Raw genomic sequence first — 21,909 nt, forward strand, 5'->3', positions numbered from 1 at the left:
GAAGTAAGGCTGCAGAAGGCCAGGCCAGAGAAGAGGCCAAGACAGTAGTTGAGATGGGAGAGGATGAAGGCCTGGACAGGCACAGGCAGAGAGGAAAGGCTGGAGCTTGGAAACACTAAGGAAAAGCAGCAATATTCAGATATGGCCTAGATGGGCGGGAGGAAAGGGGGACAGATTAGGAAACAGAGTGCAAGTCTGAGCCTGGGAGATCAATGATGTTGTGATCAGCTCCCCTTCACCTCCCATCCTGCTTCAACTACCCCATCCCCTGGTAGCCTCCCCACGACCCCACCCCTCTCTACTACCCCATCACCACTCAGCCTTCCCACGACCCCACCCCTCTCTACTACCCCATCCCCTCTCAGCCTCCCCACGACCCCACCCCTCTCTACTACCCCATCCCCTCTCAGCCTCCCCACGACCCCACCCTCTCTACTACCCCATCCCCTCTCAGCCTCCCCACGACCCCACCCCTCTCTACTACCCCATCCCCTCTCAGCCTCCCCACGACCCCACCCCTCTCTACTACCCCATCCCCTCTCAGCCTCCCCACGACCCCACCCCCTCTACTACCCCATCCCCTCTCAGCCTCCCCACGACCCCACCCCTCTCTACTACCCCATCCCCACTCAGCCTCCCCACGACCCCACCCCTCTCTACTACCCCATCCCCACTCAGCCTCCCCACGACCCCACCCCTCTCTACTACCCCATCCCCACTCAGCCTCCCCACGACCCCACCCCCTCTACTACCCCATCCCCTCTCAGCCTCCCCACGACCCCACCCCTCTCTACTACCCCATCCCCTCTCAGCCTCCCCACGACCCCACCCCTCTCTACTACCCCATCCCCTCTCAGCCTCCCCACGACCCCACCCCTCTCTACTACCCCATCCCCTCTCAGCCTCCCCACGACCCCACCCCTCTCTACTACCCCATCCCCTCTCAGCCTCCCCACGACCCCACCCCTCTCTACTACCCCATCCCCTCTCAGCCTCCCCACGACCCCACCCCTCTCTACTACCCCATCCCCACTCAGCCTCCCCACGACCCCACCCCTCTCTACTACCCCATCCCCTCTCAGCCTCCCCACGACCCCACCCCTCTCTACTACCCCATCCCCTCTCAGCCTCCCCACGACCCCACCCCCTCTACTACCCCATCCCCTCTCAGCCTCCCCACGACCCCACCCCCTCTACTACCCCATCCCCACTCAGCCTCCCCACGACCCCACCCCCTCTACTACCCCATCCCCACTCAGCCTCCCCACGACCCCACCCCCTCTACTACCCCATCCCCCCTCAGCCTCCCCAGCTGCACTAGCCCCTCCTTGCGCACCCACCCAGCCTCCACCGCCCCAGTTGCCATAGCTGCCGAGAGGTTTCCTCACCCGCCCACACACCCAGCACCGCGTCCCCTCTGGACCAATGGGGAGAATGGGGCGTGTCTTGGCGCCGGAAGGGGCGTGGCTTAGCACCGGAAGTGGGTGCTGGAGCCGCCGCAGGGTGTGTGTGGTAGCGAAGCGGCCGCCGCGCTCGGAGTCTCCTGACCCGCCCGGGACCGAGGTGTGAGCCCTCCGCCAGGTGAGGGTCTCGGCCCATCCCCAGAGCTCCGGGGACAGCGTACGGGGAGTGGGAGCCGCGAAGAGGCCTCGGGGCCTCGCCCCTTCCCTCCTCCCCGCGGGGGAGGGGGTGCTGCGCGGCCCGACAGGCCCAAGGGCTCGCGGAAGTAGGAGGGGGCAGGTCCCCCAGCCTCGGCCGGCCCAGCTCCTCCCTCTCTCGGGGTGGCAGGGCCCGGGGTGGGAGGGGCACGCGGCGGGCAGAGGCCTTCGCAGGCCGCGGAGCTGCCGAGGGCGCGCTACGGGGCGCCTCCCCCCGGCTGCAATGGCTCGTGTCTCTCCGGGGAGCCGGGTGGGGAAGTGGAGCCGCCCAGGTAACGGTGTGACCCACTCCTCTCCCCCAGGCTGCTGCAGGGCCTGAACTGGCAGCACCGCCTTTTCTAGGCGCGCCCAGCCCAGCCCCACGCAGGCTGAGTCACCTTCTCCCCCGAGGGCTAGCCTGGCCTCGCACACCTGTGTGCAGCAGGCGTCGCTGGCAGGGGCTGTTCCCTTGGCTGTGATTGACAAAGGCCCTTCGGCTCCTACCGGCTGGGAAATGAGCCTCTCCCTTCCAGGGTCAGTCTGATTCTAGACCTCTCCTTCCAAAGGCTCCCTGCGATCTTTCTCGTGGGCCAGGATGCCCAACTGCCTGTGTTGGGGGCCCCCCCCCGTCCTCCCGCCATGCTGCTCCACCCTAATCAGATTCCTATGCTGCAGGCATTGCCTACCTTAAATAAAAATCTCTTGCTGTGTTCAGGAGATGGAAATAATTTCCATGGCACTTCGTAGCACCCTTTTCACATAGGTACTCATGGTGGTGTTTCAAACAAATAGGGAGGAGGTAAGGATGCAGCCCTGACATCTTTATAAAATAATATGTGGGTGTAAGAGCACAAATACAGTGCCTACCACAATAGGGTCCTGGTCCATGACTAGGTCTTCTAGGTGTTATAGTAATACAAATAATAAAGGTGGTATATTATTTATTACTAGCCTCTGCTGTGGCACAAAGCAGAACTAAATGTAGGCAGGCACTAGGGGAAAGAATACTGTTTCAGGCATCAGGCACAACTTGTAAGACTTTTTAGAAAAACCCATAAACTGCCCTGATGAGGTTATAATCCACAGATGTTATCTTGTATAGTGAAAGTATCCGTGCCATTCAGACTTTGTCACTGAGGGAAGATTCCAGCTAAACTGTAGTAATTTATTTCATTTGGTCTTTTTGACATTATAGTAACTGTTCTTAACAAGGAAGCAAATTGAATGATATATAATACTTTAAAAGCTAAATTATACTGTACGTGTAACATTAGTAGCTTGAAAACATTTATAAGGCTGTAAAACTTTTATAGCTTTAGGAGTGGTTAGGTTACCGAAATCAGAAATCTCACAAACTGTCTCAGTGCGTTTTATGCAGGAGGATGTATCTTTTTTGATAGTTCCCCAGAACAGAGTGCATTTAAAAAAACAAACAAACAAACCTTGAAGGTATAAATTAACTCTCCCCCCTGTATTCCAGAGGGGAAAACTCTATTTAATTTTGGGTCTTAGATCCCAAAGTGGTGGGCAACTAGCAAATAGCTGATTGCAAGTGAAGTGTCCTGGCCATGTAACTATATTTAGATTTTGAGTTAATTTGATATGGGCAAAGTGAAACACCATTAAAGCAGATGGGGTCTGGTGCAGACTTGCACACTCAGTTTTGTCAGTGCACCATCTTCTGACTTGCAATATCATTGCTATTCTGGTTCTCGCTATCCTTTAAGCAGAGCAGACTAAGAGTGTAATTTTTGTTATGTGCACAGACTAGGATTAGACTGAGTTGGATGGCACAACTGTCACATAAATAAGGTTTAGAACTATGTTCTTGAGAAAGAAGGCTAGCACCCCGATACACATTACATTAAAACTAAAACGTTGTAGTGGTATGGCTTTTTATTTTGCCTCAGCCTTATCCCATCTTGTAATAGAAATATTTTCACTTTAATATAAGTGAAGGTGATTTGCTGTAATATGAACACATTTATTTTGGCATGAATTTTACACCTGAGGGAAGAGGTTTTTTGGGAAACTCACTACTTTAATCTGGCCCCTAGCCAAAAATGATTATAGTAGTTGGAACAAAAATCTAACCAGATTAAGTACATTATATACATTCCTGTTTCCACTTGTAACTGTCCTTTATTTATACCGCACTATAGATGTGCATAATAGTTTGGACAGAATGACAGGTCCCTGCTCCAAGGAGTTTCCAATCTAAGGACTTGTCTACATGGGGAAATAGCCTGGAATAGCTAATGTACAATACCTATTCTGCATTAGCTCCACATATGGACACTTTTATTCTGCAGTAGGGGTGCCTTTGTCCAGTTTAGTTTAATCGACTTTAGAAGTGGATTAAACTAAACTGCAAAAAGACACACTTTTAGGGTATATCTCTACAGCAATTGGGAGATGTGACTGTAGCCATAGCTGGCTCTAGCTAGTCCACTAAAAATAGCAGTGAAACTGCAGTGGCATGGGCTTGTCACCCGAATATATATCTAGTGTCTCAGAGGGCTTGCACTCAATGGCTAGCCTGTGCTTGTGCTGCCATGGCTTTGATGCTATTTTTAGCTAGGTAGCTAGATCAAAGCTAGTTTGGGAATGCCTATGCTTGCTGCTGTCGCACCTCCCGACTGCTGTGTAAAGGTACCCTAAAGTGCAGAGCTAGAGTGGAATAGCTATTGGGCTTTCAATTTTTTAGGGGGGGAGGGATAGCTCAGTGGTTTGAACATTGGCCTGCTAAACCCAGGGTTGTGAGTTCAATCCTTGAGGGGGCCATTTAGGGATCTGGGGCAAAAATCTGTCTGGGGATTGGTCCTGCTTTGAACAGGGGGTTGGACTAGATGACCTCCTGAGGTCCCTTCCAACCCTGATATTCTATGATTCTAAATTCACAGCCTAACTTATTTCACCATAACTTCCCTGTTAGGACAAGCCCTAAGTAAATAACATAGCAAGGGGTGACAAAAAGATGTCGGAAAAGGGTTGTGTATATATAGGAAGGTGATTGTGCAGAAAGAGCTCATAAGGCTGGCTTATTGTCAGTTTTTTCTCCCAAAGTTTTAATGAAGATTTGGAGCAGTGTTTGGGGTGGCAGAAGGGTGACCAGATGTCCCAATTTTATAGGGACAGACCTGATATTTGGGGCTTTGTCTTATACAGGCACCTATTACCCACCTTCCCCATCCTGATTTTTCACACTTCCTATCTGGTCACCCTAGGTGGTGGGCACATTGGAAAGCTAACTGAAAGAAATGAGTTTTGTTGAAGGTTTTGGAAGAGAGTGAGGCTGCATGACATAAGGTCGGAGAGGATATTCCATGTATTATGCTACCTGTTTAAAGCCATAGAATATGGAAAGTGCATTTTACTAATCTTACTGGTCAACCTGATGGTGATCAAGGAGAAACCTAGCTTTCTGTGTTTGGGTAAAATCTTACTGGAAATGTACAATTTCCTGATATGTCACTTTTTAATAATATGTAATACCATGGGGGGAGCACTTTATTTCCATCAGCTTGGAGTGATGAATGGATTTTTTTCTTTGTGGAAAGGAAATTAATGAGAAATGCTGATGTCAGTGAATAATCTATATTTAGTTTCCAGTGTTCTTCCTCACCACTCCTAAATCCCTAGGTCAAGATAAAGAACACAACTCTAGCTAAGTGAAAAAAATAAAAGGTATTAAAAGGCAAACAGGCTTCTTGTATTTAATTTGTAGGGAGCTGAGGAATGCACTGATTTAAAGAATACCCATCAGCAGTGGTGCCTGCTATGTGAGCTGCATGGTGGATATCATCTGCATCATCCAAACTGTCTCTTGTCAATACTGTAGTTGTTCTTGCATTAGCATGCACATGACTGCATTATGAAGGAAGCCTTTCCCTTTGTTTTGGAGGCAATTGTCTCCTTTTGAATACCCATGTAGGCTCCAAACTTATGGAACTGAAGTGTGGGATGCCATGTAATTGACATGGATTTTACATTTTGGGGTGAATTGCTGCATTAATGTCACTAGCTAAAACCAAATAAGATATGTTGAGATACTGTTCGCTTTTGGTAAGCAAATCTGCAAATATCTCCAATACTATTCTTCTGCTCTTCCAGTACTAAATTTTATAGCAGTTTTGTGATGGGAATAAATGCATATGAGTCTGAAACTACCAAACTTATCCCTTGTGACCAACTAGATTTAAACTAACTTCTCCAAAAGTGAAAGGTTAGTGTATTGACCAACTTTTCTGTCTGACTCCTTATTGATGTATATGGCAAACCAATAATTGCACTCCTTTCTTTCCCAAATCTTTTCTAATGGAGAAATATTTGTCTAATTATTTCTACATAACAAGCATTAAAACTATAAAAAAGGATCAATGACCTATTTAGCATCAAAAGAACAGGTCATTTGAAAGCAAACTTCAGGACAATGAAGGCTTATTAGTACTGCTTTGCCAGTTCAATATATATTGTAAATCAGATATTTTTCAGTGCCAGTTTTTCATCTGTTTTCTACAGTGTTTAAATGCAGTTACATCTGATCTGATTTGACTGTTGGTCTTGAATAGCTCTTGAAGGTTGGAAGCAGTAAAGCCTATAAAAGCAGGCATGATCGCTGTCAGGTAGCTTGGGCCTAAAATATGATTTATCATAGAGGGCTTGTAATCTGGTGGGGAATGCTGAGTGTCTAAACATTTTATCTCAACTGTCACTAACATTTACATAAATCCCAAATTCACCACCTTTGTCCTTGCTTGCAAGTCCTGTGGGTTTACTTTGACCTTGGGTGCCCTTTCTAAAATGACTGCCTTTCTCCCGCTCCTTACTTCCCCTCTCACCCAAAGGAGCCAGGGACAGCTGTAAACTAGTGCAGGGGTTGGCAGCCTTTCAGAAGTGGTGTGCCAAGTCTTCATTTATTCGCTGTAATTTAAGGTCTCATGTGCCAGTAATACATTTTACATTTACAGGGACCGGCGGATGGAACCCCAGACTGGCAGCGGGCTGAGCGGGCCAGTGGCCCGGGGTTCCGTCCATCCAGGCCGACAGCAGGCTGAGTGGGGCTGGCAGTGGGGACCCCAGGCGAGCAGCAGCGTGCCACAGTAAATCCGCTCGTGTGTCGCCTTTGGCACACGTGCCATAGGTTGCCGACCCCTGAACTAGTGTCTTTTACAGATACCTACCTCTGGCAGTACAGTTATTAATAAGAAGTCCAATCCAGGCCATGTCTACATGAGCAAGCAAACTCAGTTGAAACCTTTTAATTCCCTTGTAGACACAGTTCAATACCTTTAAGATCATTTGAGCTGGTTGTGGTGTTGGAACCTAGGCTAGACAGGACCTAGATATTATCTCAGCTCGCAGGAATGGGAAGTAGGGTGATGGCTTCAGTGGCTAATACGTAGGAGTGTTAGATTCAAAGTTCTAGTATCTGAGTGCTTACTGGCTTTGAACACTGGTTACTGGCATTCTTGATCAGAGATAGTGTGCAATCATTACCTTTTGGAGGGGTTCTAAGCCCTCGTTTGGCAGGCTCTTAAATCTGCCACTAATGTCTCTCACCTTCTACTTAGAACGAACAAGCCCTGTTCTCAGAACTGTTCCCCATGGCTGTGACTTGCAACAGCACCCTTCCCCCCAAAAAAGTATCAGTGCTACATTAGACAATTCCTGTCAGTCTCTCACTACACATGTCGTTGAATGTACTGCTCTTAGTTGCAGGTAATGGCCACTGGTGATTTCCACTTGTGGCCTACGAACGTGTCCAGCCCAGGCATCGCAGAGATGCTTGTTCCAGGCTGTGGCACACTAATATATTGTTAGGAAGGACATAGCTTTCGGCTCCTTTATGGGAGGGACCAGCTATAACTGATAGTGGCTTTTTTGTTTTTTTTCGAACATCACTCCTTTCCTTGTGTCTTTTTTTCCTTCTGGCAAACACTTCCCTCTTATGGAGCTCAAGCCATCATAGCTCTGCAAAGCCCTTCTCCAAGCTTCTAACAAGGTAAGCAATGGAGAATCAAGACTCTAACAGTGTTCCTTTATACAGCAAATCCTTGAGTGAGAGTGATGGTAGGTGTGTACTGCCAGATTATCCACATTTTGGTGTGGGGCAATGCCTTTCTTATTGGAAGAAAACACCGTGGTATTTGAATTCTTATGTTAAATTTGTTTTATTGAACAGCACTTCATACTTTTGTAGCAATCCTACTAACAATGAAAGATTCTAGGACAAGTTAAAATAGTCAAATCAACGCATAAATTGAGGCTCCAACACTGGCATCTCAAACTCTGGTACAAATATACACAATTAATGAAGTTCTTATTGAGTAAGTCAAACTTTTTTAGTACGTAGTATGAGCTGTCTTTAAGATGTACACATAATTTAGACCAGGTGTGGGCAAACTTTTTGGCCCAAGGGCCACATCTGGGTGGGGAAATTGCTTGCAGGGCCATGAATGTAGGGCTGGGGCAGGAGGTTGGGGTGCGGAGTACGGGAGGGGGCTCAGGCCAGGGGGTTGGGGTGCAGTAGGGGAGTGGGGTGCAGCAGGGGGCTCAGGGCAGGGGGTTGGGGTGCAGGGAGGGGTGTGAAGTGTGGGAGGGGGCTCAGGGAAGGGGGTTGAGGTGCAGGAGGGGTGGCGGCAGGAGGCTCAGGGCAGGGAGGGGTGCGGAGTGAGGGAGGGGGCTCAAGGCAGGGGGTTAGGGTGTGGAGTGCAGGAGGGGTTCTGGCTCCGGCCCGGCACCGCTTACCTGGAGCGGCTCTGGGGTGGCAGTGGTGCGCAGCGGGGCTAAGTTCAGCTCCCTGCCTGCCCTGGCCTCGTGTCGCTCTGGCACCACGTCCCTGCGGCTCCTGGGGGAGGGAGGGCAGAGGGCTCCACACGCTGCCCTTGCCTGCGGGTACCTCCCCTGAAGCTCCCGTTGGTCACGGTTCCCTGTTCCCGGCCAATGGGAGCTGCCGGGGGCGGTGCCTGCAAGCGACGGCTGTGTCCAGAGCCCTCTACCCCCACCACCCCTCTAGGGGCTTCAGAGACGTGATGCCGGCCGCTTCCAGGAGTGCTGCGGTGCCCGCAGTGCCATGGGGGTGGCAGTCCCACGGGCTGGATCCAAAGCCCTGGTTAACCGTGGGCCATAGTTTGCCCACCTCTGATTTAGACAGTCAAATAACTAAGGATAGATAATGTTTTGTATGTCTTGTACTAGTGTTTGGGCTGAATGGTCAATTTTGTCAGACTTTCTTCTGTACTTTCTATGCCTTCCCTATTCCCTCTGTGGTTTTCCTTATGTGCCCTTAAGTGAACCCACTGACTGCCATGAAGGGACTTGCATTTAAAGATAAATATATCATATTAGCATCATGTTAATAAACTCTCCACAGTTCCTAAACTGAACTCTGCACAGGTAATTTGTTTTGCGATCCATAGCACTACTTGTGCTGTGCTGCTGGAAAATTATAGACAAAATATAACACACACTTTTTAAATGACAAAATGCAAACTGCCTGAGAATACTTGTCTCTAAATTTCAGCATGCAGACTACTTTTCAAAACAAAAATCCAAATCATATGGTAATGGTATTGTGTAAACTGCTTGTGGTAAACCTAGAGCTGACTACAATGGAAATGTCTCAAGAGGCAGTGCAGGTTGAGGAAATTGGAGTCATACAGTTGTGTGAGATATTTTAGTATTTATGGCTGGCTTTCATACACTATAAAACACTGTTTAGATAGACATACTTTGATCTTCAAATTAACTGTGAAAGTTTGGGGGTCCCCAGCTGTGAACTAGTTACTGTGTTAAGCATGTAAATTGAATTCATTTCATAATTAGAAGTCTAGCAATTTGGGATGTGGCAAGAAGGTGGTAGAATACAGAGCACTGCATCTCTACATCACTACCCTGTTTCCCCGAAAATAAGACATCCTCCGAAAATAAGGCCTACTTACAGTTTTGCCTCTCGTTGTAATATAAGGCATCCCCCCGATAATAAGACCTCCCCGATAATAAGGCATCCACCGATAATAAGGCATTTTTCATTTCTGAAAAATAAGACATCCCCTGAAAATAAGACCTAGTGCATCTTTGGGAGCAAAAATTAATATAAGACACTGTCTTATTTTCGGGGAAACAGGGTAGTTCATCTGAACTGGTTCATGCTGGTTGTAATGACCAAAAAATGTTGCTATTTGACTGATCTGTCTTTTCAAATTACATTTTTACTAGGCAGTATATTTATTAAGGCTATGTCTACACTGTGCACTTAAGGGTATGATTTCCCCTGCTCGCATATACGTACTTGTGCTAGTCCTTGTCAAGCTGGTGCAGGGGTTCTCAAGCTGGGGTCGGGACCCCTCAGGGGGTCACAAGGCTATTACATGGGGGGTCGTGAGCGGTCAGCCTCCACCCCAAACACCGCTTTGCCTCAAGCATTTATAATAGTGTTAAATATAAATTAAAAACACATTTTTATATAAGGGTGGTCGCACTCAGAGGCTTGCTATGTAAAGGGGTCATCAGTACAAAAGTTTGAGAACCACATTTTCCTTACTAACTTCAGCATCCATTGTCCTAAGGCAGAAGTTCTTAAACTGTGTTCAGTGGAGAGTTGGCTGGTCACATAGCATGTCTGACCTTATTTCCAGCTGCTAAATTGCATTTCAAAAAAGATGAATGTTTCTTTCCATGTAAGCAATTACTTTACAATTGCATGACTGTCATGTGGGCCACATCCTTTCTCCCTCAATCTCTGTATTAAAATATGGTTGACACTGAAAATGCTGCAGGATAGCAGGGTTGATTGTCTCAGAAATCTCGTGTAGAGAAACACAGATATAAGAAATAATATTCCTGGCAGGGCAGTATAAAAACATTTTCTCTGCTACCAAACACTACAGCTTTATTTTGCTGTTTTAAGTATCCACAAAAGCACTGCATTTTACATCAAAGTAAAAGGGCTGTTCAGTGACAGCAGGAGCTGTCCAGTGTTTCAGATACTCCTGCTCTAAGAACATTATTCCTGTCATGGAAGAGTACTAGAAGATACAATAACATGAAAAAGTTCTGGTTTTCTTTTTTGGCAAGTGTTTGAACATGCAGCCTTTTCTCTCAGACTTCTGGTATTATTAGATTGGGGACATGGTATCATGATAGGATTGGAGAAGTCTGTCGGCGGGGGAGGAGGGAGACTGATATGATTGGACATAACATCAATATTAATGTCACATTTGAAAAGGTAGTGTTCACGTTCTTCCAGGAGTGTGATTGGTTGTGATTCTTAAATGTTACAGAAGATGCTGATTAGGCCTCAGCTGGAGTATTGTGTCCAGTTCTGGGTGCCAAATTTCAGGAAAGATGTGGACAAATTGGAGAAAGTCCAGAGAAGAGCAACAAAAATGATGAAAGGTCTAGAAATCATGACCTGTGAGGGAAGATTAAAAAAATTGGGTTTGTTTAGTCTGGAGAAGAGAAGATTGAGAGGGGACATAAGCTTTCATGTACATAAAAGGTTGTTACAAGGAGTTGGAAGAAAAATTGTTCTTAATCTCTGAGGACAGGACAAGAAACAAGCGGCTTAAATTGCAGCAAGAGAGGTTTAGGTTGGACATTAAGAAAAACTTCCTAACGGTCAGGGTGGTTAAGCACTTGAATAAATTGCCTAGGGAGGTTGTGGAATCTCCATTATTGGAGATTTTTAAGAACAGGTTGGACACACACCTGTCAGGGATGGTCTAGTGCAGGGGACTGGACTAGATGACCTCTCGAGGTCTCTTCCAGTCCTATGAGTCTATGCTGCTCTTAGTGAAATAACCAAAATACAAAGTTAAACTCCTGCTAGTAACTCACTACATTGATCAGGAAGAAGACAGACTTCCCACTTATTAAAGATCATGACTTATACCGCATCCCTTTTTACCTTTAGCATTCGTTTTCCACAACCTGTGCAATCAAGATAAATTATTTTTTCTCCTTTTAAGGAATAACTATGGATAAAAGCGAGCTGGTACAGAAAGCCAAACTGGCCGAACAGGCTGAGCGCTATGATGACATGGCTGCTGCTATGAAGGCTGTCACTGAGCAAGGACATGAACTGTCCAATGAAGAAAGGAATCTACTCTCTGTTGCCTATAAGAATGTGGTTGGTGCCCGTCGCTCTTCCTGGCGTGTAATTTCCAGCATTGAACAGAAAACAGAGAGGAATGAGAAGAAACAGCAGATGGGAAGAGAGTATCGTGAGAAAATTGAGGCTGAATTGCAGGATATCTGCAATGATGTTCTGGTAATAATCCAGCAGCAAAAATAACAGTAGTTAGCATTGCAGCAATTTCCGGGGAGGCTTAAGGAGCCTCACTTACTGAGATGCTAAAGATCCAGGCAGGAAGATAATTTCTTATGGCTCTGGGTAAAGAACTTGGCTGGGTGTAGTAATTGAGTATTCTAGTTTCTCTCATGTAACTATATTCAGTTTATCTTAGTGTTATCACCTATCAAATATAAAAACAAAACAAAAAAAATCTACTAGCCAAAGGCACAAAACCTGTTAGGCAGAGATTAATATGGAAGATGATTGGGGGAGAGGGGTAAGACACCAGAAGGAGCTGTGGCCAACTGCCCTGGCAAGAAGCCCATCACTTACACTCAGGTGCTGGGATTCTTAGGGTGCTGTTCCTGTTCGGTGGTTGGGGTGAGGGGGAGTGGGTGATAGATGCTCCTATGTATTTTAATCACCTGAAATTTGAAGCTCTACCCATATTTTGTGGACAGGAGAGGAGCTAGCGTTTTCACCCACACCAGTTTCCTGGCTTCTTTGAAGTTAGGGGTGGAGGGATTCTGCTTTTTGTGGTTGCCTAGTCAAGACCCTATTGCATGTGAAGAGGAGAGAGTTCCTGGTACTCCTCTCGCAACCATTTTTGATTCCTCTTCCTCTGAATATGCAAGTGCAGCCTCCATTGCTACTCATAGCTTTAGACCACTTCATTGCTGTCCACTGTTCTAAACAGCAGCAGTGAAAGTAATCAGACTCTTGTGAATCTCACTCTGCCAAACAGCAGCAAAATTATGAATAGCAGTGGAGGCCCTGGAGTGCTGTACCTGTGGACTCATGAACACAGCACTGCGTCAGTTTGCATATGAAAGGCTGTCCTCGCAATCAGGAGGGCTATCAACTTTTTGAGAGCTGAAATTTTGCAGAAATTAATGGTATAGGTCCTCAACTGGGAAAGTTTCCTGCTCCCCAGTGGATTTTTCTCCAAGCTTTTGTAGTGGATAATAAACTTCATGTGTGTACACTTAGAAGTTGCGTTAGCATGCTAAATGCTAATACTTACAATGGTGGTTAAAGCTTTGTTTATCACTCCTGTGGCTTTCATGACAAAAGCATTTGTGTAATTCTGTGATGCTTCCTCTTTCAGGAACTCTTGGATAAGTACCTTATTGTCAATGCCACACAGCCAGAAAGCAAGGTCTTCTATTTGAAAATGAAAGGCGATTACTTCAGATATCTTTCAGAGGTGGCATCTGGGGACAGCAAACAAAGTAGGTAGAGTTAAAATCTACACACACACTCACACCGATCAGAAGTCAAATGGCCACTAAGCAGTATGAAGAGAAATGTTTCTGTTCTCAGTGAGGCGTATTTATATAGATTTCAACATTCACTAACTATTGAAAACAAGCATTGTGCTACTTGCTCTTGTCATGCTGTCTGGAGTGCCTTCCTCAGGGCAGACTGTCAGAAAACAGGGCAGACACCTCAAGCTGGTGGTGTGTTCTATAATTAGATTTCACCAAGTCAGTGACCTATGTGAACTCCTGGATCACTATCAGGGTCTTACCACGGCGTCACAGATACTCCCTTTAGACTCTCCAGTCTATCTTACCACCCAGACAAACTGGACTTTGTGAGAAAAGGTCTCTTAAACCAAAAATCACACCACATAAGGTTGCTCTCAGGCCTGAGAGACAGGTCACTTCCCCCTGATCAGTTGGTACTCTAGATCTTACACCAAAGACAATGCTGGTAGCCAATTATATAGTAAACTAACTAAAGGCTTATTAGCTAAGAAAAGGAAATGTGTTATTGAGAGGTTAAAACAGGTAAAATATATGCACAGGTTAGTCACAGTTTGTAATTCCAAATGGTGGCAGTGATGTAATAAACTGCCAGTTTCCAGAAAGTCTTTTCGAGATCCCCAGAGACAACCTGGGTATCCTTGCTTTGCATCTAGTACATTTCCCTGTACTAGTCCCAGCAGACCAAAGGTGCAGAATCTTTCCTTGAATCCATACTATAGCTTCTTCTCACAGGAAACAAGCTGACAGCGTCACTACCCACGTGTTTTTTTTCTTTGATGACAGACTGAGGAATGCATTTTGAGTCTTTGATCTCTCATCATCTCACACAATGAGCACTTGCTTTAAAATTAACTTTTTTCTGTTAGAGTTCTTCATTTGCATTCTATAACGCTTCTTTCTCATTTGATGGGTTATTTAGTTACAAGGGTATACACAACGTAAATGTTGCTACTACGTTATAAAAGGATACAGATAAGTGAAAACAATGCAAGTAACATCCAGTTAGTTTTCATGAAGTTTAAACATCAAATATACTCTTATACATTTAACAATCACTTTGATCTATACTAATACACAAGTGAATAGGCCTGGGGCTTTGTCATGAGCTGGCACGTGGTCTGCCAGCATCATAGCTCTGACCAAACCGTCCCCCTTCCCCCCCCCCCCCCCCACCCAAAAAAAAATCCATTATACATGAGCCACTGTAATTAACATCAAGCCAAACACACTGCCATCCCTCAACCTACTCTGTCCCCAAATGTCTCCCATCCCTGAAAAGGTTTTGCCACCTGTTTGAAAGTTCAGCAAATCCAGGATCTGGTAGCCTGAGAGGAGGAATGCATTATTTCCTCCTGGAAAATGCCCTGCTGGTAGTACCCTCCTAATTATATCAGGGGATCTAGCGGAAGTAACTTCACTGGTTGCAAGTGTGGTATCACATTTTGATAGGTGGACTCTCAAGTAACCAGGTCCTAAACCAATTAGAGTTCTCTAGGTTAAAACTAACACCTTGAACTCTGCCTGGAAGCCAGTGGGCAGTCAGTGCAGTTCATGGAGCAGGATCATAGGGCTTAGACCAGAGGTGGGCAAACTTTTTGGCCCGTGGGCCACATCTGGGTGGGGAAATTGCATGATGGGCCATGAATGTAAGTCTGAGGCATGGGGTTGGGGTGTGGGAAGGGGTGTGGTGTGCAGGAAGGGACTCAGTGAAGGGTGTTGAGTTGCAGGGTGGGGTGCGGGAGGGGTCTCAGGGCAGGGGGTTGGAGTGCTGGGGGCAGCAGGGTGCAGGCTCCGACCCGGCGCCGCTTACCTTGAGTGGCTTCAGGGTGGCAGCGGCACGCAGTGAGGCTAAGGAAGGCTGCCTGCCTGCCCTGGCTCTGCACCTCTCCTGGAAGTGGCCAGCACCATGTCCCTGCAGCCCCTGGGGGAGGTGGGGCAGAGGGCTCCACGCGCTGCCCTCGCTTGCGAGTACCTCCCCTGAAGCACCCATTGGCCGTGGTTCCCTGTTCCCGGCCAATGGGAGCTGCGATGGGCTGTGCCTGCAAGCAAGGGCAGCAGGCAGAGCTTCTGGGAGCGGCGTGGGGCCAGGGCAGGCAGGGAGCATGGCTTAGCCTCACTGTGCCACGGGGCTGGCAATTCCACAGGCTGGATCCAAAGCCCTGATGGGCCGGATCCAGCCCACGGGCCATAGTTTGCCCATCCCTGGCTTACAGTCCCTCTAGAGCTTGTTGTGCTACCCATCAGCCTGGGGAAGGGGACTCATAGTTCCTCAGTGCTCCCAATTTTTAACCTATGGAGTTCAGGACAAGAGGTTACCTCTTGGACGCTTCCTTCTCAGAAGCATTAGGGAATGGCTCATTAGTTTTCTTCAGCGTTTACTTTCCAGAACTATTTCCTGTTCCTCTGTTGGCTTCTAGCTTTTAAACACAATGCAGTTGGAGTTCAACAGTACTAACCACAACTATGTCTGATGTTTTTTTAATCTTGGTATGAATTGTTGCATTTTAAATCTTATGAGCACTCCTGCATTAGTAGCTTAGTTTTATCAGTAGAGTTTTACCATTAAAATTATTGAAGGAAATCTCTCTGTGCTTGTTTTTTACATGTGGATATTTATTAACCTTCTAATTGGAATTGTTACCTGATGTCCAAAGTTTCTAAATTGCCCAGACTAAGGTGGTGTTAAATAATCCTTGTCTTAAATACACAGTGATTTACCATGCATTAATCTTACTGAAATCGCTTTTTGCAGCAACAGTATCAAACTCTCAGCAGGCTTACCAGGAGGCATTTGAAATTAGCAAGAAAGAGATGCAACCTACACACCCCATTCGGCTTGGTCTGGCTCTCAATTTCTCTGTCTTTTATTATGAGATATTAAATTCCCCTGAAAAAGCCTGTAGTCTGGCAAAGACGGTAAGCAGACTCCTCTTATCAATATTTTTTTCGGGGGGGCAGCGGGGGAGGAAACTATTGAAGGCAAAAACTATTAAAGATGTACATTAGTACCTCTGAAGGTAGGTTTGAGTGATCAGTTCTTCTAAAAGCAACTAGATTCTCCTTCAGGAGTACTCTGTCAGCGGGAGGATACCTGCCTCAGAGGTGCTGGCCTCCTTTCACATGAATATCTGTATCTTAATATATTTTCACATAAGCTAGCAAAAGCATAATAGTCAATTAACTATTGAAAGTTACCCTGTGAGGAATAAGACAAGCTGCCCTCTTCACACTTTCACAGGATTCTCCCAGAAAATACTTGCTTTGGAAATTTAATGTTTGCATTAATCTAAAGCCCCTAAAACTGAAACTAATAACACTGTCTTTAGTTGAGCATATTTCGAAAATTTGATGTGGCAGTTTCTCCAGTGTGACTTTACCAGTGCTTTCCATTCATGACCCGTAACATTGCAATCTCTCTCCAGAGGCCAGAACCGTTTTGGTTTGATTGGCAATGCAAACTATTTGGTGGTTTAATTGTGCCCAAATAGATCACAAGTGAGTTATTTTTTTCTTTTTTTACCTCTCCTTAAGATTAGACCGAATATCTTTCTGAGAGACTAATAGCTCCATGTGGTATTTTTATTAGTTCACCTCTACTTGCTTCAATTGAAAACTGTCAAGTAACAGCTTGGATAATGACGGCATTCAGAGTTACTTAGCATATACGTACAGTGCACTTTGTTTAGGGGCCTAATATTTTGTAGCAAGAAGAGATGTTTCCCTTGCAATGCACTTACTACTGTTAGTTCTGCTTTTAAGTTATTGGGTTGTAAATCAATCTGCTTTAGAAATGTGGCTATGTTTGTGATAGAAATATATTTAAATAGAAAAGGGGGCCTTATTCATGGCAGCAACCAAACATGCTGCATGGACTTTGATGGAAGATTTTATAAAACAAGTTGGTGGCAACTATAGTCATACAGTAACTCCTCCCTTAGTCGTCCTGGTTAACATTGTTGCGTTGCTGATCAATTAGAGAGCATGCTCGTTTAAAGTTGCACAATGCTCCCTTACAAGTCATTTGGCAGTCGCCTGCTTTGTCCACTGCTTGCAGGAAGAGCAGCCTGTTGGAGCTAGCTGGTGGGGGCTTGGAACCAGGGTGGACTGGCAGCCCGCCTATCAGCTCCCTGTTCCCCTAAGATTCCCTGTGCAGCAGCCGCCCAGCAGGCTATCAATTGCCAGCAGTTCAGCTGTCCCTCCCCCCACTGCCATGAGCTGCTCTCCAGAGCCTCCTGCTTGCTGTGCGGGGGGTGGGGAAGAGAGGGGGGGCTGATGTCAGGGTGTCCCCCTCCCCCTGTTCCTGCACCCTGCTTACCCCATTTCCAAAGAGCAGGGGGGACATAAGGACAGACAGAGCTTGCTGGCGGGAGCTGCTGTCTCAACTTGCTGATCTATTTTAAAAGGCAGTGTTCTTAGAGTGGAGTCAGCGTACTTAAAGGGGCAATGCACATCTCTCTCACTGACTCACACTCTGTCTGCCATGCTGTCTCCCCTCCGTTCGTGCTGCCTTGTAGAGTGTGAGGCTACATTAACAACAATGTCTTAACTCTTGAGGGCCCACCCGATTGCTAGTTCATCATTTAGCAGTAAGGCATTCCCTGGGAAATATCTCACCCTCTAACTTCACCACCTCAATCAAGCGTCACAGTCGTCATCGCTGTGTACCAGTATTAAATTGTTTGTTTAAAACTTATACTGTGTGTGTATAAAATAAATAAATATATATATATATATATATATATATATGTGTGTGTGTGTCTTTTGTCTGGTGAAAAAAATTTCCCTGGAACCTAAACTCCTTATTTGCATAAATTCTTATGGGGAAATTGGATTCGCTTAACATCGTTTTGCTCAAAGTTGCATTTTTCAGGAACATAAATACAATGTTAAGCGAGGAATTACTGTATTAGTCTTTAGTGGAATGTACATTATTTCTTCAACTGTCACACTGTTTCCTATTTCTTTAGTTGCCTTTCTATGTGCAGCAGATATGACCCTGAAGATACCTCCAGTTTTTCAGCTTTATCTCTACATGCCCACTGCCTCTAATTCAATCCTTTGAGTCCTCCATTTTTAGTGAAGACACTCTAAGGCAGGGGTAGGCAACCTATGGCATGCGTGCCAAAGGCGGCACGTGAGCTGATCTTCAGTGCACTCACACTGCCCGGGTCCTGGCCACCGGTCTGGGGGGCTCTGCATTTTAATTTAATTTTAAATGAAGCTTCTTAAACATTTTAAAAACCTTATTTACTTTACATACAACAATAGTTTAGTTATATATTATAGACTTATAGAAAGAGACCTTCTAAAAAAGTTAAAATGTATTACTGGCACCTGAAACCTTAACTCAGAGTAAATAAATGAAGACTCAGCACACCACTTCTGAAAGGTTGCCGACCCCTGCTCTAAGGAACTTGTCTGACAATGCTGCTTTTTAATTGGGTGGCCGGATTGCTTTTGAGCTATGTGAAGCAGTCCATTCTGTGGGAGTGAGCACATTCACTTCTTGAGTATTCAGTGCTGGCCTGGGATGTAGGGCTGGTCCAAAAATTAATCTTAAAACTCATGTAACAAAATAGAATTCTTCCAGTCAACCAGTGGCCTTGTCTTCACTTCGTTGCAGTTGAGCATGGCTGGTACTTTTTTGGGAAAGAAAAAATACTCCGTTAGATGTTGTTGTTGGATTTTTTTTGTGGGGGGGGGTCACTGAATTTTAAATATAATATGGGAAAATTTTAAGAAAAAAATTATGTAGATGCAGTTGAATTCAGCTGAGCACAGAATTTGAAAATCGTGTCTTTGTTCTGTTAAACTGTCTTGCCTATTTCAGGCGTTTGACGAAGCGATAGCTGAGCTGGACACACTGAATGAAGAGTCTTACAAAGACAGCACTCTGATCATGCAACTACTTAGGGACAACCTTACTGTAAGTATCATTGGGACAAACTACTACACTTTGAACTTGTCACTGTTGTAAATGTTAGGCTGTAATTGGACCTATCTGAGAGCCATTGCCCTTGAATGTTAAATAAAATGGCAGTTGCTGTACTAGCACAAGTCAGTAAGCCTTTCTTCAATCAATTGTCATTGAAAGGTGTACTTTTGTTGACAGTTTCCCAAAAGCTAACTTTCCTCCCTGTGCATACTGCCTGTAAACTTCATTTGCTTTCTGTTCCTAAGCCTCCATCCAGCCTTCTGTTTTTAGTTCATTATTCTTTATCTTTGCCACTAAATTCAACCATTTAATATTCTTCCATTAAGAAAATTGCACAACCTACAGCTAATTACCCCATCTCCCCTTTCCTGACAAACGTAATTAACTGCATGCTTTCAGCATAAACATGTGTTTGTATTTTCTTACAGCTATGGACCTCGGAAAACCAGGGAGATGAAGGGGATGCTGGGGAGGGAGAGAACTAATGGCTGTCACGCTTCACTATATGTTCAATGTCACTCTGTATCCTACACATATATCCCTTTGTGCGACAAGCAAAAAGAATAGTACATCGACTTTCACAACCTCAACGTAGCAAAAACTGTCTGTGGGGTAAAAACAATTGGTTGGTGTTTTGTGTACTTAAAACGGAGATTGGTTCTACAACTGCATTCTGAACTTTCTTATTATGAACATTTGCAGTTATGATTACCGTGTTTATATTTTTAACTCAGCACTGTGATTAAGGGTTTTGTGATTGCAGTTGACTTTACAAAACTCTTCCTGGTAGAAACTAGACATTAATTATGTAACTCTGGAAAGCTTAATCTGGCACCAAAATAGTCGAAGTACAATTCTGTTGTAAAGTTGTACAGAAAGTTATAAAAATTATATTGTGACACTGGGGCATGGAAGGAAAACAATCCATTGTATGGCATTCCAGTTCAGTTACACACTTCAGTGAATTACTTTAACAGGCACACTCTATAGACATTTTTAACCAAGTGTGGTGCACCGCTTTCAGTCAAAAGCTCATTCTAAGTAATCTGACCTTTCTGAGGGTTCAGTTTTTTGGGAGTTTAGCAGCCTGATTTCCAAACTACATTGGCAAGTAATTGGGGTTTGACTTTGAAAAATGGTCCAGTGCTCATACAACATGCATGACTAAAACCCCTTCCCACTGCAATAAATTACTTCGTTACAACTTGGACTGTTCTTTAGTAGTGAGATTTCTTAGTGCACTGCTGTCAACTTGCAACAGGAAAAGACTAATATTGTATGAATGGCCTTATTAGTTTTTGGATAATACTGTTAAGAGTAAAATAATACAAAGATTGCATTTCACTTAGGAGAATTAAAATCTCTTTGGGTATTCCCACTCCAAACTCGATCTGGAAAAATTTCTAATATTCCACTCTGCCATCTTTGAATTCACTTTATAGAAATCTTCCTCCCATTGAGTTGATGTTCATCCTCACCCTCTCACCGCTTTTAAACTTCATTAAAACATTTCTGGACTCCTACATGTGTTCCATTATTTGTGGATTATAAGTAATAGGGTGATGGAGAGAGATGTGTGCTAGTGGACAGGTCTCTCACTCAGATGTTTGAGAGTTGTCAGTGCTGCTGTAGTCTTCAGCTCTTAATGTCTGCCACTTTAAGCCAGTTCCTGGTATTACCTAAAATTTTCAAGATTTCCCATTATTTCTTACTGGAATGCAGATTTTACACATTTATAATGCTTGTTAGGAACTTGTGATATTAGAACTCCAAATATCCTCATTTAGTTGTGTTCCCAATCAGGTCCAGTCAAATAAGACCTAATAAGAGTTGCATGAATAATGCAGTGGAAAAGATTAGGAATATTCATCTATCAGTCTCACAGTATCATCCCTCTACCATTTCACCTAGCTGTAGAATCCATCTGTTTGTCTGTCCATCTGTCTGCTGGAGAGAGAATTTCATGCACTGATTTTAAAACTCCCCTCTACTAGCTGAACAAATAGTGCAGTTAATACTTGGCGCTTGATAAATGCAGTAGTGATGAATGTGGAACCGAGCCTGTCTGTATATCTGGTAGCTCTTTTCGCTTTGTTTTTACTGACCAGTATTCTGCCTAAAGTTTGCTTCTGTGATGGTTATATTGCTAGCACACACGTGGTTGTGAGAATAGTATAGCAAAAAAGAAATACCTGGTTATTGATGTACTAGATTTGTGTATGTCTTTTAAACGGTTCTAGTTTCACCTTACACAAAATAATCAGGAGAGTGTAAAAGAATTCAAAAGTGAATAATAAAAAAAATTTTATCAGTTCCTTGTGGTCTGTTATCTTTGTCACACTTGTGGCAACAGAAAGTTGTGGTAGTAGAATCACCACCTCATTATAGTAATGTCCAGAATTTGGACTCTGTGTGACTTGTTGAATCTTATGAAATTAAGTGGTTCAAATATTTAAATAATTCCTTTCACTAAGAAAATGAAAAAACTCTGCTAGAGTACTCACTTTGTAGTAGAGGACACTGGTTCTGTTGCTTGATGTCCATTCTGGTAGGTGCATGCCTGTACATTTTCATGTGGGGGGAGATGAAGAAATGGACCTATAAATATCCTTATTTAATTTGCTGAGAGTCATTGAGTATGGTAATCGTTGAAAACACAGTATATGAACAACATCTGTTGCAGTGACTTCTTCTGTTGATTGCTAATACACAAAAGATTCTGCCCTGGGTACTAGTGTAAGGTTCCTATCTGACTTGTTAATGGTGCTT

The 21,909-nt window shown here is 44.8% G+C and overlaps 1 protein-coding gene across 4 annotated transcripts; it reads left to right on the top strand.

The window, feature by feature from the left end:
• Positions 1-1,472: 1,472 nt before the first annotated feature.
• YWHAB (tyrosine 3-monooxygenase/tryptophan 5-monooxygenase activation protein beta) lies at positions 1,473-21,454 on the top strand. 4 transcript variants are annotated; one of them, XM_054045355.1, is made up of 6 exons: positions 1,473-1,581; positions 11,609-11,910; positions 13,043-13,166; positions 15,958-16,121; positions 19,036-19,131; positions 19,569-21,454. In XM_054045355.1, exons 2-6 carry the CDS (start codon positions 11,617-11,619, stop codon positions 19,623-19,625), a joined length of 735 nt encoding a protein of 244 aa, XP_053901330.1. In that variant the 5' UTR covers positions 1,473-1,581; positions 11,609-11,616; the 3' UTR covers positions 19,626-21,454. The 4 variants fall into 4 exon arrangements, with proteins under 4 accessions (XP_053901330.1, XP_053901332.1, XP_053901329.1 ...); XM_054045357.1 differs by having other exon boundaries at positions 1,517-1,563; XM_054045354.1 differs by lacking the exon at positions 1,473-1,581 and adding an exon at positions 1,844-1,930.
• Positions 21,455-21,909: the final 455 nt, after the last annotated feature.

Source organism: Malaclemys terrapin, chromosome 12, assembly GCF_027887155.1.
Source record: "Malaclemys terrapin pileata isolate rMalTer1 chromosome 12, rMalTer1.hap1, whole genome shotgun sequence".
Lineage (NCBI taxonomy): Eukaryota > Metazoa > Chordata > Testudines > Emydidae > Malaclemys > Malaclemys terrapin.

What these genes read in the sequence shown, in the direction of transcription:
- YWHAB (XM_054045354.1), top strand. Translation starts at nt 1,882, where the DNA reads ATGGCTCGTGTCTCTCCGGGGAGCCGGGTGGGGAAGTGGAGCCGCCCA. An exon ending in ATCTGGGGACAGCAAACAAA is followed by an intron (nt 13,167 to 15,957) that starts GTAGGTAGAGTT and finishes CGCTTTTTGCAG; the next exon opens with CAACAGTATCAAACTCTCAG. An exon ending in CCTGTAGTCTGGCAAAGACG is followed by an intron (nt 16,122 to 19,035) that starts GTAAGCAGACTC and finishes TGCCTATTTCAG; the next exon opens with GCGTTTGACGAAGCGATAGC.